At 45.7% G+C, this 17,268-nt stretch overlaps 1 protein-coding gene across 4 annotated transcripts in view; it reads right to left on the bottom strand.

Moving 5' to 3' along the window:
- The window catches only part of LOC139245448 (calcium/calmodulin-dependent protein kinase type II subunit delta), a 539,947-nt gene that overhangs the window by 245,323 nt on the left and 277,356 nt on the right, over positions 1-17,268 (bottom strand). For all 4 annotated transcript variants that reach the window (XM_070871166.1, XM_070871168.1, XM_070871167.1 and 1 more), the window contains exon 4: positions 9,764-9,818. In XM_070871166.1, the coding sequence (XP_070727267.1) occupies positions 9,764-9,818 (55 nt within the window). The remainder of the gene's footprint in view (positions 1-9,763; positions 9,819-17,268) is intronic.

Here is a 17,268-nt window from a genome sequence, read left to right as displayed (position 1 = left end):
AACTCCCCCAGGGGTCAGAGCTGGAGGGCATCAGTGAGTAAGTTTTAAGCATCTCCCACAAATTCTTTGAGCCACTATTATCATAACTGTGCTGGCTCCTTTACATAATAATGTTCTTTCACTTCAATTAGAGAGCTGAGCACAATGTATACCATATCTTTATGCATTTGCATCATTGCCAACATTTATCATCCTTACCACAACTCAAGTTTGATGGTCATTATAGGCCACAAAGATTTCAGCTGATGTCTGACATAATTTTGTCTCTGTTCTCTAAACTCAAACGATAATTATAATTATCCACAAGAATTGTGCCCCTTCAAGAATTAAAATATCTGAAAATACATTTAATAAATATAAAGTATTAGTAGAAGAGAATCAAAAACTTATACACATCACATTTTCACATTTATCTTTGTCCATTCAAGCAATAGAAAAGGAACGCTCATTGATCAGAAGTTCAAATTGCCATTAAATAGAATATAACTCGAGACACACATTAGCACAATTTTAATACTTATTTTTATGGCAATTGTAAGTCAGTGGCATTCACTGTTATTGTTTTGTTTCTGTATATAGTCAATTTTATGGCTTACTTGTATCTTTAAAAGAAGGAAATATAGGATGATTTTACTTAAGATGTTCTAAGTAGGTAGGAAGCATGAAGTAGTACTGGAAATTGGAGGGGTGGGTTGTCCTGAGGTCTGTTAACACAGAGGGGAGCAATCGTTATTGGAGGATTGAAGAACTGGGGTCTAAAAGTATAAAGATGAAAGTCTTTTGGTCTGGGAGTACTGGGAATGGTTAGTTGGAAGGAGGATGTTGGTATGTAGGAGTACTTCGATGAGGCTCCAGGATGTGGAAATATTGCTTGGTGTCTCGGGTGTGGGAGAAAGATGAGGGCATCTCCACCAGCACCCTATCTACTTCCACTTCCAAATGCTCCCAGTGACAGGAACTATATATAATTGTGGAATTTGGATCTGGGAGCACCTGGAATGGGATCCAGGGTGCCACGGCACTGTTAAGGAATGAAGTAGCACTAGGAAAGAGGTGCTGGTTAAGTAGAAATTAGAAAGTCCTGGAGCTAATCGGAAGGAGGTACTGGGATCTGGAAGCGTTGATAGGGAGTCTAGGAGGATTAAGAAGTCTGGTTTTGGTGCCTGGTTGCAATGTCAGAAATAACTCATTGTCAACCTCCAAGACATAAGCTGCGATCTTTAGTTTCTTTGGGCCCAAATTTGTCCAGTACAGAATTCTGGCGCACTCACCAGAGGTGCGTCACTTTTGTAGAACTCCAAGGACGGCAAAAATCTTTGAGCCGAATTTGGCTGCTCCCCAGCCTTTCCTCGATGGTGGCGTAGCATGGCAACTGGATTCGGTGGTGGAGCCAAGTCCCGGTGCTGAAAACAGTGCCGGGACCTCTGCACATGCGCGCTAGAGTGTGCGCGCATGCGCAGTAGCTCCTCACCTCCAGAATCTGAGCGTGTGTGCTGCAGGCTGTGTGGGAGGGGCCGAAGCGCGCTGCCCCTATTCCTGGCCGAATGGGCTCCCGCATCAGCGGACCACTGCCTTCCCGGGCCGTGTTTTGGTAGGACTTCTATTTTTTATTTGTTATTGATTAATTGATTGCTTATTACTTTGGTCTTGGTGCTTTAGGTGCAGGGTTCCTTCTATTTTTTATTTGTTAATTAATTGCTTATTACTTTTTGTGCTTTGTTTAGTGCTTTGTAAGTCTTGGTGCTAGGTGCAGGTCCTCTCAGCTTCCTTGTATTTTTAATTTGTTATTGAATGCTTATTCTTGTGCTTTGTGCTTTAGAATGTGCTTACCTGCGCTGATTTCTTAACTCTCCACAAGGGTTTTCTGTGCGGCCACAAGTGGCCACATACGCTGACTAAGTTAGTTTGGAGCAACTATTAGCTGTCCAAACTGACTTAAATGGCCAAAACAGGCGTAGGTGGCTGGTAACGCCCCCTTTTGAAAAAAAAAACGAAACTAAAAAAAATCCTAACTAACTCACTTACACTGGCACAAATTAAATGTGCAGAATGGGGATTTTTAAGATACTCAAGAAAAATCAAGTTGCTCCAAAAAAAAACGGAGCAACTCCTGGCCAAATTTGGGCCCTTTTAGTCTAGTATTTGAAAAGTACATACATATTTAAAAAGCAAATAATTGAAATAACTGAAGGATGGTTTCCACGTGATGACCAAGAACTCCACAATACGCTCCTTTCTAAGGGCAGTGGTGGGTCAGGAGCAGAAAAGGTGCCAGTTGCAGGCAGGTTTCGAACAGTGAGCTGGGAGTGGGTAGTGACCAGTGTTGAAGAAGGTCAGAAGTTCAGATCAGGTGAGAGCTCAGCCCTTCACAAGCCTCAGACTTGTGCAGCTGGGAGATGCAACTTAGCAGTTGGGAGCAGCAGAGCTGGATGAGTTACTTGGGAATAATGGGTCAGAGGAAATGGTAAAAGTAAGGGGTCCAAAAATCTGTAGCGGGGGTGGGTAGGAAGGAGAGGGCTCTTCCTGAAATTAGTGGGAGGATGTGCCCACTTGAGACCTGTCACTGACCTCCCCCCATCCCCACCCCACCCTACAGTTCCCAGGATCAGCTGAGTTTCCTTAATTACTATGTAAAGGATAGGCGTCTGCTGCATTAGGGATAATAAGAACATAAAAAATGGAAGCAGGATTAGGCCATACGGCCCCTTGAGTCTGCTCCGCCATTCAATAAGATCATGGCTGATCTGATCATGGACTCAGCTCCACTTCCCTGCCCGCTCCCCATGACCCCTTATCGTTTGAATAAATTTAAGACAGAAATAGACAGTTTCTTAATGTCCCAGCTTCCACAGCTCTCTGAGGCAGCGAATTCCACAGATTTACAACCCTCTGAGAGAAGAAATTTCTCCTCATCTCAGTTTTAAATGGGCTGCCCCTTATTCTAAGATCATGCCCTCTAGTTCTAGTATTCTCCATCAGTGGAAACATCCTCTCTGCATCCACCTTGTCAAGCCCCCTCATAATCTTATACATTTCAGTAAGATCACCTCTCATTCTTCTGAATTCCAATGGGTAGAGGTCCAACCTACTCAACCTTTCCTCATAAGTCAACCCTTTCATCACCGGAATCAACCTATTGAACCTTCTCTGAACTGCCTCCAAAGCAAATATATCCTTTCGTAAATATGGAACCAAAACTGTACGCAGTATTCCACGTGTGGCCTCACCAATACCCTGTATCGCTATAGCAAGACTTCCCTGCTTTTATACTCCATCCCCTTTGCAATAAAGGCCAAGATGCCTGCCTTGCCCCCAGCCTCCCCACCCCCCGCCCCGCCACTTCTGTAAAAGGGCCAAAATATTTTAAAATTGCCTCCTCTTCAGGGCTTCAAGCCATGATACAGCTCTGCAGCCAATCAATGGCCTGATACATATCAGCACCAATGATGCAGCGGGTTCCTGATAGGCTTGAGGTGTCGGAGCCTCTGCAACACCATTGAGTTTATAAGGCGCAGGCAAAGGCTCAGTCTCTTACAAGGCCCAGTGGAGTTACAGCAGGAGTGCATCAGAAGGGCATATTTTCAGTCCCAGGAAGCTTAAACATTCCAGAAAAGAGCTAGACCGGCATGGTGGAAATAGCATGACAGGAAAGTGTTGTAGAAAGCGAATGTTACACTTACAAGAACTTAATATTATATGCAAGACTTGAACACATAAGTGAAAAGAAACCAAACATTTCACTGGAAAAAATAAGCTGTGTTCTCCTTTTTAAATGACAAGACGCTTTGTTATTAAAAGCAATTTCTAGAAATGATCCAGCAATAGCAATAGAATTTGAGTTTCTGTTGTCAGCAGGGAAATCTCAGAAACACATGGGGTGATTTTCAGGTATATTGTAAATTTGGGTACATGGTGTGTACAATCTTACACCCAAATATTCAAGAACATTCAAAAATATACCTATCATGAAAAGAAATAATAACCCAATATAAGCATGGAAACCTGTGGGCGTCAAGCCCTCCATTTTCACATATCATTTATAATCAACCCCATCATAGACTCTACTAAATCAAATTAATCTCGTATGGCAGAGAGTTGCATAAATGTTTTCTGATCCCCAAAGATAAGGAGGAAAATAATGCAAAATATTCAATATCTCCACCATTCAGCTTTGGTTTTAAGAAGTAGACAACTGCCTCAGTGGCGGAACTGCGGTTACCGGTGCAATATTTCATACTTGGTTTAAACCGAACTCCATACACATTCTTATTGACAAACATAGAAACGTATAGAAAATAGGTGCAGGAGTAGGCCATTCGGCCCTTCGAGCCTGCACCACCATTCAGTAAGATCTTGGCTGATCATTCACCTCAGTACCCCTTTCCCGCTTTCTCTCGATCCCTTTAGTCGTATGGGCCATATCTAACTCCTTCTTGAATATATCCAATGAACTGGCATCAACAACTCTTTGCAGTGGGAAATTCCACAGGTTAACAACTCTCTGCGTGAAGAAGTTTCTCCTCATCTCAGTCCTCATTGGCTTACCCCTTCCATTATCCTTAGATTATGTCCCCTGGTTCTGGACTTCCTCATCATCGGGAACATTCTTCCCGCATTGAACCTGTCCAGTCCTGTCAGAATTTTATATGTTTCTATGAGATCCCCTTTCATCCTTCTAAACTCCAGTGAATAGTGCCGAGTCGATCCAGTCTCTCCTCATATGTCAGTCCTGCCATCCCGGGAATCAGTCTGGTGAACCTTCGCTGCACTCCCTCAATAGCAAGAGTGTCCTTCCTCAGACTAGGAGACCAAAACTGAACACAATATTCCAGGTGAGGCCTCACCAAGGCCCTGTACAACTGCAGTAAGACCTCCCTGCTCCTATACTCAAATCCCCTAGCTATGAAAGCCAACATACCATTTGCCTTCTTTACCGCCTGCTGTACCTGCATGCCAACTTTCAATGACTGATGTACCATGACACCCAGGTCTCGTTGCACCTCCCCTTTTCCTAATCTGCCGCCATTCAAATAATATTCTGCCTTCGTGTTTTTGCCCCCAAAGTGGATAACCTCACATTTATCCACATTATACTGCATCTGCGCATTTGCCCACTCACCTAACCTGTCCAAGTCACCCTGCAGCCTTTTAGAGTCCTCCTCACAGCTCACACCGTCACCCAGCTTAGTGTCATCTGCAAACTTGGAGATATTACACTCAATTCTCTCATCCAAATCATTAATGTATATTGTAAATAGCTGGGGTCCCAGTACTGAGCTCTGTGGCACCCCACTAGTCACTGCCTGCCATTCGGAAAAGGACCCGTTTATCCCAACTCTCTGCTTCCTGTCTGCCAACCAGTTCTCTATCCACATAAGTACACTACCCCCAATACCATGTGCTTTAATTCTGCACACCAATCTCTTGTGTGGGACCTTGTCAAAAGACTTTTGAAAGTCCAAACACACCACATACACTGGTTCTCCCTTGTCCACTCTACCAATTACATCCTCAAAAAATTCCAGAAGATTTGTCAAGCATGATTTCCCTTTCATAAATCCATGCTGACTTGGATCGATCCCGTCACTGCTTTCCAAATGTGCTGCTATTTCATCTTTAATAATTGATTCCAACATTTTCCCCACTATCGATGTCAGGCTAACCGGACTATAATTACCTGTTTTCTCTCTCCCTCCTTTCTTAAAAAGTGGTGTTACATTAGCTACCCTCCAGTCTATAGGAACTGATCCAGAGTCGATAGACTATTGGAAAATGATCACCAATGCATCCACTATTTCTAGGGCTACTTCCTTAAGTACTCTGGGATGCAGACCATCAGGCGCCGGAGATTTATCGGCCTTCAATCCCATTAATTTCCCGAACACAATTTCCCACCTAATAAGGATTTTCTTCAGTTCCTCCTTCCCACTAGACCTACGTTTGGGGATGTTAATTCTGTCCACCAAGTGCAACATCTGCCAAGGCACTGGATTTCACCCACATTTACCAGTACTCAATACCAAACAGGAATGTCTAAAACTCATTTCCTTCATCACTGAAATAATTCCAAATTCTACTCAAACAGTGCAAACATCAAATGAAAAGATGAAAAATCACTGCAACAGGGTACTATTATCTTGACTATGGTACAAAACAATCACGGAACGAGAAATTGGAAGTGCTAACGCTAGCCGTTAAGGCCCATTTTGATCAAGAAAAATGGCGGCCGCATCATTTCCGCCTGCTTCCAATGGGTCGCCTGGCGGTCGGAGAGGCAGGAGAAAGCGGCGGTGAGATGGAACGCCTACAGTAAACAGCTGCTGAAATAACTTAACTATGGAGAGCTCAGACTATGTAACTGGAGTGAAAACTGCTCCCAATGAGATGCACTAAATCTACCTCCCCCCCCCCCCACCACCAAATCCAGTCAGTCAAACAGTATAGGAGATAAATACTTTTAAAATAAACTGTACTGCACTACAGTTGTAATAATATTAGGCAAAATCAAAGCTGCATTTCCTTACATTTTATACATTGGGGTTTTCTAGTTTAGGAACTGATAAAACGATATGCAAAACTTGGAAGTTTGCTTTGAAAAAGTTTGACAGCATATTCTCACCAAGAGCTCTTCAAAAGTCTGCTGCTGTTAAAAAATTTACTGAACTCTCTTCTGGACCATTTACACCAGTAAACTTCTGACCAAGAGTTCATGTTCTCCCTTTTATTTTTAATTTATTTCCATTGATGCCTCATGCTATGGTTTAAGGATATCTGTGCTATTCTTACATGGTGGTTCCAGTCACACTCCCACCAGATATGAGCCTCTGCTTTAAGAGCCAGTCAACAGGGAGTGAATACCCTATGTTTTACACAGGTGAGAACACCGTCACTGCTTGCTGCAAGAGGGTGCATCTCCATCCCCCTCCAGCACCATGGTGGAGCATAAACGCCACACAGCAGCCATGTGGGTGAAAGATCTGTGGAGCTATGGCAACCAGCGAAGGTGGGAGTACCAGGCAGTCTTGCACTCATGTATGGATCTCACACACGACCCAGAGAAATGTCCGTGAAATTAAGAGGGGAGCCATAGACAAACAAATGCCTCATCATCTGCCCCAATGCACAATATCCTACAAGGGCCATCAGTGGACTCAATTGCAAAACCCAGGAGCTGTCACCAAATGATCCGACATAGCACACTGCCCGAGAACACTGCATCAAGCCTTCAAACGTGACCTTCGTCCTCCTGCTGAGGTTAGTGCCGGAAAGAGCGCATTTCACAACAGAGTGACTGCTTACCAAAATACCAGTGCTGTCTGCGCTTTTTCTGCGGGCAGCCATTAGTCTTACCCGGGGCTATTACCGGCAGGTTTCGGGCCTAATCAAATTTCTAGGCCATGGTCTTTTATGGAAGAAACCAAAGAAAACTGGCATTAACCCATATGGAATATTCCCAAGGATAACATCCTGATAATTTATTGTCCAGTTTCAGTCTCAGCGGATTCATGTTTTTTTTTTTTGAGGGTGCTATTTTTGGGGGTAAATAACTCAGCCTCCAGTGAAATAGGACTTGGCTGCCAAATGACTTGTGCAGTACTCGATAAATCATCTTAGCAGAAACTAAATGCGTACTGAAATTTGAGCACAGGTAGAGAAATGCCTGTAGGATCATACCTGCTTTACTTTTTAAGCTTACCAACTGCTGAGAAGCTAAACTCCAACAGGACATCAATTTAGGGGTCTGTCTGGATATTGTTATACTGTCCTACACAATAGCGACAGACAACATGTCAAATGGTAAATCAGTGTCCTGTGAGGGATTCGACTTTCTCTGACCGACATTTTTTCCTTTAGTAATATCGAATTACCTAATTAAAAATAGCAAAAAATCCAATTCATGGTGGCATGGGGACTTGTACTCTATGATGCCAGTGAATCAGCATGTGCCTGGGCTGCTATGCAATGTTCACTACTTGCTGGGAAACAAGCTGGTGGTATGGGATACATTCTGATTATAAAGGTAAATACCTGGGCAGAGGCAGTATGTTTCAAACAGCAATATTGATAGCATTGAAATGCAATGCCAGCTTGGTCACAGTAACGGGATTTTGCAATTATGTCAGGGCACTACTGATGCAATTACACTACAAGTTCAGTCCAATTGTGAAGTTTCAGCCTTACATCAATGCTAAGCGAATGTAATGCTAATCAGTTTTGAGGCTTGATTTGTCTCCTATGAAGAGGATCTTGCACATTTCCTGTCTGCACCACTTGACTTCCCGTTGTCACATTTTTATGTGTTGACTTTATATCAACTTGTTCTGGGGGAGTTCTCCCCTGGTGTCCTGGACAATATTTACCTCTCGTTCAACACCACTAAAACAGATTATTGCTCATTGCTGTTTGTGGGACCTTGCTTTGCGCAAATTTCCAACATTGCAACAGAGACTACACTTCAAAAAAAAGCACTTCACTGGCTGTAAAGCATTTTGGGGTATCCTGAGGTCGCGAAAGATGCTGTATGAATGCATCTTTCTTTATTATAGATTCCCAAGTTTACATTTATTCCGGGTTTTGTTTATGTCGGTCTTACTGTGCAGTCTGCCAACTGCATTCCTACAGTTTGTTCAAAATGCTTTTTCTGAAAAAAAAAAGTTTCCATCTGTCGTTTTTTCCCACAGTAATGAAAATTTCTAATCAACTAAATAAACCTTTCAACAAAATAAAAATAAAAAGATTATATTTCAAAATAATAATTAAATATATCTATTAAACTGTTTTTTGTGCATTTTAATGACTTCATTAACGTTTTCACTTGGGCTGCAGCGAGAACATAACTTACCATGTTTGCAAAACCACAACAATCGTTGCGTCTGCATGCACTGTCAACTTTTCCATGATAAATTCTTATGCCCATGTTTATGATGAAAATGCCTATGTAAATTGGTTGTGATGCATTCACACCTCTCCCCCCGCCCCCTCCCCACACCCCCCGCCCCCACCGCCACCCTCCCTCCCCCCATTCCTCCTTCCCCAACTACCCCCCCTCCCTCCCTCCCCACCATTCCCCTCACTCACCCGCTAGTAGAGGAGCTGGCAGGAGGATGTAATTACAGGATGACATAGGAACATGTGGACATAGGAATTTTTAATTGAAATATGTAAAAGAACAAAATATATGACTTTAAAAGTGTAACTGAATTATGTCTGTATGCCCTGGTCCAATTATCCTTTTGTTGCAACTGAAAACTATACTTAGCCTTGGCTCCCCATGTGCAACACCATGGCTAATATACTCAATTTTTAATCCCTTACCAGTTTTGAAACTGCGAATATATAGCAAGATGGTATGAGAATGTACCAATTAGTTAGATATCTAGCATCTAATAAAATGTTATGCCATACCTTATGCCTGTTGGATCAATCATATGTATTATATACTATGTTCATTTACAGGAAGAATGGGCATTTGTTTGCTTGACGTCTGCATACAACTGTGGGTGCTACTGTAAAAGTAAACAACCAGGTTTTTGAATACCGGGCACCATAACTTTTAGGATGAGCTCTTCCACACTAACTTCTATTAACCACAAATAATATTACAATGCTTAAAACCGGCTGCTGAAATCATTCTTCAAAATAAAAACTAAAATCAGGAGCAGCTATGGAGCCAGTAAAAATCCATCAATACAAACAGATTGATTTTACTGGGCTGTAATAGTGAAGGAATTATAAAAGCTGAACAAAATGGAAAAATACTTACAGATCAAACACTAGGTAATGGAACCCTTCCTCTGATATGCTGTCATGGAGCCGGACTGAAAAAGAAAAAAAATATACATTCAAAAATACCTATATGTTGATATTTGAAACTATATAGTAACTATTGTGTATCCCATATAAAAAATATTCTATACAAATTTAGATACCTGTATTAGTATTTATAAAACAAATGTAAAAACATCAAGTATAATACTGCCAAAGGTATCTACTATTAATTGTCGATTCAACTAAGTTACTGTCTATACAAATATACTTACCATTGACAGCAAGTTTTTTTGGTAGCAGTGTACTCTAAGGTGTGAAGTATAAGAACATAAGAAATAGGAGCAGGAGTAGGCCATACGGCCCCTCGAGCCTGCTCCACCATTTAATACGATCATGGCTGATCTGATCATGAACTCAGCTCCACTTCCCTGCCCACTCTCCATAACCCCTTATCCCCTTATCGTTTAAGAAACTGGCTATTTCTGTCTTAAATTTATTCAATGTCCCAGCTTCCACAGATCCACAACCCTCTGAGAAGAAAAATTTCTCCTCATCTCAGTTTTAAATGGGTGGCCCCTTATTCTAAGATTATGCCCTCTAATTCTAGTCTTCCCTATCAGTGGAAACATCCTCTCTGCATCCACCTTGTCAAGCCCCCTCATAATCTTATACATTTCGATAAGATCACCTCTCATTCTTCTGAATTCCAATGAGTAGAGGGTCCAACCTACTCAACCTTTCCTCATAAGTTAACCCCCTCATCTCCAGAATCAAGCTCGTGAACCTTCTCTGAACTGCCTCCAAAGCAAGTATATCCTTTCGTAAATATGGAAACCAAAACTGCACGCATTATTCCAGGTGTGGCCTCACCAATACCCTGTACAAATGTAGCAAGACTTCCCGGCATTTATACTCTATCCCGTTTGCAATAAAGGCCAAGATTCCATTGGCCTTCCTGATCACTTGTTGTACCTGCATACTAACCTTTTGTGATTCTGTACACAGCAAGTAACACATTTCCACCTTAATAATTAAATATTTGTAATGAGTCATATTTATTATTTGCAGAAAGGCAATAAAGAAATAGTGGAATGAAAACAGAAAATGCTGGAAATACTTAGGTCAGGCAGGAATTGTGGAGAGAGAAAGTTAATGATCCTGATATTTACACAGGTGTGGAGGGCAATTTTGTATTCGGGGGAAGAACGGGTTTCCCTCAGGTCCTTTAATGGCAGGAACCGATTCGTATTTTTGTCTCAGTTACCTGGCCGCAGCAAACTAGATTGAGAGGCTGGCTGTCTGTCGGGCAGGTAGGCTTCGGCACCAGGCTGCAGCTAGGGAACAGAGAGGAGGGCGGGATCATAAAGATCGGGGTGGGGCAAAGGGAATGAGAGAGAAAGAGAGAGGAAGATGCAGGGAGATCAGAAAGACTGAGTTGCTTGCCGGCAAAGGGGGGGGGGGGGCAGTGCGGGGGAGCAGCAGGTTCGTTTAGATTAGCTTTTTCGCCTCCCTAATCTGGAGGCACTAACATCAATTGTAGCACAGTAGCACAGACTGAGGATGCAATGTGGAAGCCCCATGATCTGTATTGATTAGTTGCTCAATGAGCAATTGTGGGTGGGAGGTATTTTACTTTACTGGAGGAGAGCATGCAATGAAAATTCTGCTTTATTGAGTCCGAGCGCGGGGATTGTTTTCAAAATGTTGGTGCTGAAATGAATTTGGGACAATGTGCCCTGTAAGAAATGGGCCAAAAACCAAACCCACTGCCGTTTGTGCGACCTTTCCGTTTGGTTCAGGTCAGTTTCTACCAGCTGGTTTTGACATGTGAAGTCCAAGTATAGTTCGGCTCTGACTGAGGTTTCCAGTTCAGAGTCGTCACCTTCACATGGAGTCAGAGTCCAAACCAGAGCCCAAGGAAATAGGGAGGGAGATGATGTCTGTTAAAAGTGGCATAGACTGTGGTGCCTGACCGTACCTTGTACAATGCAGGAGGATTCTGGCTGTAGTTACAGGGTGAATATCAGCAGTTACTGGTTTTATTACTAATTACATGTAGGATATTGGGGTGTTACACCTATTACTACCTGTTACATATAGATTAGCTGTGAGTTATTGACCCGGATTTTGCAGTTGGTGACATAACTAAGGATTACGCTGCCGGCATCCAAAACGAGTGCGCACTTACCTGCTGGGAACCCTCCTCAGTGAATTTGCTGTCAGACGTTGCGGAGTAAAGGGCAGCGTAGCGGCCCACGGATCCCAGGGGCAAACCATATACATAAACATACCTGGGATCATGTGGGTCGGTGCTCCAATCAACAAACAAAAGGTCGCTCCTTAAGATTTTGGGGTCTGGGTGTGTGCAGAATGCAGTTATTTTTTAAGTCATCTATATTTTCATTCTTTTTCCTCCAGCAAATATTACATTTTAGAAACCAGAGAATAATGCTTTCTTCAAAAATCTATTGGAAGACAGTTCTTCACTTTTCATGGACAATAAATACTTTCAGTGGATAATAAATTAACTGTAATAATCCTGTGGGTCATATGTAAATGCTTCCATTTCCAGCCGCAGAATCTCAAAGATAACAGCCTCATTCAGAGCACCACACACCGGACGGTAAGTTTGAAAGACTGGCTTGTAGTTTAAGCTTTTAAAATTAAATATATACTTGGATTTGTCAGGAGGTATCCCCTTACGCTGCACAAACAGGCTACTGCGCCAGTTTTCACCAGCCATAAAATTTTCATACATAATCGCTGGGCAGTTGGTGGGCAATTAGCCTAATTCTGCGCCAGCAATTAGGATTTCAATGTTGAAGCAGATGATCGGTCAAGTCAGAACTTGACAGATTGCAAGTTTGGGATCCCGAACTTGCTGTCCATTTCAAAAGCGGTATGATGGCGTACTCACAGTATGCCGTCATACCGATCACAAATTCTGCCCCATTTTATTACTGTAGATTATGAGGGGAATCGGAGTGTTACCAGTGTTACTATTATTTCGTAATTTACCATTAGTTACTGGTGGAATCAAAGTTCCTCCCACCTGGTGTTAGGGAAATTGATGGGACTGAAGGCTGATAAATCCCCAGGGCCTGATAGTCTGCATCCCAGAGTACTTAAGGAAGTGGCCCTAGAAATAGTGGATGCATTGGTGATCATTTTCCAAAATTCCATGGACTCTGGATCAGTACATATGGATTGGAGGGTAGCTAATGTAACCCCACTTTTTAAAAAAGGGAGAGAGAAAACAGGGAATTATAGACCGATTAGCCTGACATCAGTAGTGGGGAAAATGCTGGAATCAATTATTAAAGATGTAATAGTAGCGCATTTGGAAAGCAGTGACAGGATCGGTCCAAGTCATCATGGATTTATGAAAGGGAAATCATGCTTGACAAATCTTTTTTGAGGATGTAACTAGTAGAGTGGATAAGGGAGTACCAGTGGATGTGGTGAATTTGGACTTTCAAAAGGCTTTTGACAAGGTCCCACACAAGAGCTCATTGTGCAAAATTAAGGCACATGGTATTGGGGGTAATGTATTGACGTGGATAGAGAACTGGTTGGCAGACTGGAAGCAAAGAGTGGGAATAAATGGGTCCTTTTCAGAATGGCAGGCAGTGACTAGTGGGGTGCCGCAAGGTTCAGTGCTGGGATCCTAGCTATTAACAATATACATTAATGATTTGGACGAAGGAATTGAATGTAATATCTCCAAGTTTCCAGATGACGCTAAGCTGGGTGGCAGTGTGAGCTGTGAGGAGGATGCCAAGAGGCTGCAGGGTGACTTGGACAGGTTAGGTGAATGGGCAAATGCATGGCAGATACAGTATAATGTGGATAAATGTGAGGTTATCCACTTTGGTGGCAAAAACAAGAAGGCAGATTATCTGAATGGTGACAGATTAGTAAAAGGGGAGGTGCAACGAGACCTGGGTGTCATGGTACATCAGTCACTGATGGTAGGCATGCATGTACAGCAGGCAGTAAAGAAAGCAAATGGCATGTTGGCCTTCATAGCGGGAGGATTTGAGTATAGGAGCAGGGAGACCTTACTGCAGTTGTACAGCGTCCTGGTGAGACCACACCTTGAGTATTGTGTGCAGTTTTGGTCTCCTAATCTGAGGAAGGACGTGCTTGCTATTGAGGGAGTGCAGCGAAGGTTCACCAGACTAATTCCCGGGATGGCAGGACTGACATATGAAGAAAGACTGGATCAGCTAGGCTTATACTCACTGGAATTTAGAAGAATGAGAGGGGATCTCATAGAAACATATAAAATTATGATGCGACTGGACAGGTTAGATGCAGGAAGAATGTTCACTATGTTGGGGAAGTCCAGAACCAGGGGTCACAGTCGAACGATAAGTGGTAAGCCATATAGGACCGAGATGAGGAGAAACTTTTTCACCCAGTGAACCTGTGGAATTCTCTACCACAGGAAGTTGTTGACTCCAGTTCGTTGGATATACTCAAGAGGGAATTAGATGTGGCTCTTATGACTAAGGGGATCAGGGGGAATGGAGAGAAGGCAGGAGTGGGGTACTGAAGTTGCATGATCAGCCATGATCATATTGAATGGTGGTGCAGGCTTGAAGGGCCGAAAGGCCTATTCCTGCACCTATTTTCTATGCTTCTATGTTTCTAGTTCCTCCTCTGCAAGTCCTTCCTCGACAATCAGTTTCCCCTCTTTCCCACCCTTGGTTTCCCTCAAAGCCCTCGGTTTCGGTTCTCGGAACCTCTTGCACAACAGCTACTGGCGCAAAACCAAGAGCAAAGATCTTCAACTACAGGGGAGCCAACCTTTAAGGTAAATGCAGTAACAATTTGCAGATGTCACGTAAGCAGGTGGCACATGGTCAGAATACCATGTAATCAAATCTTCAGGAATGCCTCCAACCAGAGTCGGCAACCTATGTCAAAGCTACCCATCCTTTCCTTAGGCATTAATTTGTTATGGTGCTACGCCTCCACAGGTACCATTTTCAACCTCATTTAAAAAAGGACGAGTTCACAGGTGTTTCAATGAACTGCATCCTGAAGGGTGGAAGATGCCTGTGCGTGAATTTTTTTAACGTGGGGTGGCCGTTGCACACCAGCCACCACACGAGCTTGGTCCAGTGGCAAGGATTACCCAAGACGACCAGAAACCAGCTCTGCTGCATAGACCGAGTGAAGCCCAGCAAAGCCCATGTTCATGCCACATCATAGCCCAAGTTCCTGGCCCATTCCAGCCCAAGTTTCTGACCTTAACCCACCGCTCCCGCCCCGCCCCACCCCACCCATGCCATAGATGGGGCAGTGTGTGTGTCAAGGATTGTTAACAAGTTTGTTGGGTATGCAGTGAATAGTGACAGTGTCATGACTTCTGGGTTTCATTCACTCCAGTGATGTCACTTGTCACACATGTGCCGAGCTTTCCGAGAAATCAACCAGGTACAGGAAGAGGAGAGCGAGAACATGGCATGGGTGTAAACGGGGTGGGGTCGAAAGAACATGATCCGTCTTCCCCGAGTTACTACTCTCTCTCCCATCCAATCCCCTCTCCATCCACCCCCACCCCTCCACCCCGCCCCCAGTCACACCCTCTCGCGCTTTCCCTCCATTTCTAGTCTCTCACTCTCTCCCTCCAGTCTCTCTCTCTCTCTCACCCTCCCAGTCTCTCTCTCTCCCTCCCCAGTCTCTCTCTCACCCAAATCGCTCTCTCCCCCGAGTCACTCCAGCTCTATCTCTCTCCCCAGTTACTCTCGCTTAAACCCTCCCCAGTCTTCCTCTCTCTCATACACTCTCTTCCCGGTCTCTCTCTCTCCCTCCCCAGTCTCTCTGTCTTTCTTCCTCCCCAGTCTCTCTCTCCATCCCCCTCCCCAGTCTCTCCCTCCCTCCCCAGTCTCTCCCTCCCTCCCCAGTCTCTCCCTCCCTCCCCCTTCCCAGTCTCTCTCATTCCTTGTCCTCGCCAGTCTCTCCATCTCCCTCCACAGTCTCTCTCTCTCTCCCTCCCAGTCTCTCTCTCTCTCTCCCTCCCTCCCCAGTCTCTCTCTGCCCCGCCTCCCTCCCCAGTGTCTCTCTCTCTCCCTCCCCAGTTTCCCCCTCTCCGTCCCTCCCCAGTCTCCCCCTCTCCCCAGTCTTCCCCTCTCCCTCCCTCCCTAGTCTCCCCCTCTCTCTCCCTCCCCAGTCTCCCCCTCGCTCTCCCTCCCCAGTCTCCCTCTCTCCCTCTCTCTCTCCCTCCCCAGTCTCTCTCTCTCCCTCCCTCCCCAGTCTCTCTCTCCCTCCCTCCCTCCCCAGTCTCTCTCTCCCTCCCTCCCTCCCCAGTCTCTCTCTCCCTCCCTCCCTCCCCAGTCTCTCTCTCCCTCCCTCCCTCCCCAGTCTCTCTCTCCCTCCCTCCCTCCCTCCCCAGTCTCTCTCTCCCTCCCTCCCTCCCCAGTCTCTCTCTCCCTCCCCAGTCTCTCTCTCTCTCTCCCTCCCCACCCAGTCTCTCTCCCTCCCTCCCTCCCCAGTCTCTCTCCCTCCCTCCCCAGTCTCTCTCCCTCCCTCCCTCCGCAGTCTCTCTCCCTCCCTCCCTCCCTCCGCAGTCTCTCTCTCTCCCTCCCCAGTCTCTCTCTCTCCCCCCCTCCCTCCCTCCCCAGTCTCTCTCTCTCCCCCCCTCCCTCTCTCCCCAGTCTCTCTCTCTCCCCCACTCCCTCCCTCCCCAGTCTCTCTCTCTCTCCCCAGTCTCTCTCTCTCCCCCCTCCCTCCCTCCCCAGTCTCTCTCTCTTCCCCCCCTCCCTCCCTCCCCAGTCTCTCTCTCTTCCCCCCCCTCCCTCCCTCCCCAGTCTCTCTCTCTCCCCCCCTCCCCGTCTCTCTCTCTCCCCCCCTCCCTCCCTCCCAGTCTCTCTCTCTCCCCCCTCCCTCCCTCCCCAGTCTCTCTCTCTCCCCCCCTCCCTCCCCAGTCTCTCTCTCTCCCCCCCCTCCCTCCCTCCCTCCCTCCCCAGTCTCTCTCCCCCCCCTCCCTCCATCCCCAGTCTCTCTGGCTCCCCCCCTCCCTCCCTCCCCAGTCTCTCTCTCTCCCCCCCCCACTCCCTCCCCAGTCTCTCTCTCTCCCCCCCCACTCCCTCCCCAGTCTCTCTCTCTCCCCCCACCACTCCCTCCCCAGTCTCTCTCTCTCTCCCCCCCCACTCCCTCCCCAGTCTCTCTCTCTCCCCTCCCCTCCCTCCCCAATCTCTCTCTCTCCCCCCTCCCTCCCTCCCCAGTCTCTCTCTCTCCCCCCCCCTCCCTCCCTCCCCAGTCTCTCTCTCTCCCCCCCTCCCTCCCCAGTCTCTCTCTCTCCGCCCCTCCCTCCCTCCCCAGTCTCTCTCTCTCCGCCCCTCCCTCCCTCCCAGTCTCTCTCTCTCCCCCCTCCCTCCCCAGTCTCTCTCTCTCCCCCCCCCTCCCTCCCTCCCCAGTCTCTCTCTCTCCCCCCCTCCCTCCCTCCCCAGTCTCTCTCTTCCCCCCTCCCTCCCTCCCCAGTCTCTCTCT

Source organism: Pristiophorus japonicus, chromosome 2 (genome assembly GCF_044704955.1).
Source record: "Pristiophorus japonicus isolate sPriJap1 chromosome 2, sPriJap1.hap1, whole genome shotgun sequence".
Taxonomy (NCBI): Eukaryota; Metazoa; Chordata; class Chondrichthyes; family Pristiophoridae; genus Pristiophorus; species Pristiophorus japonicus.
This window is presented reverse-complemented; position numbering and strand designations above follow the sequence as displayed.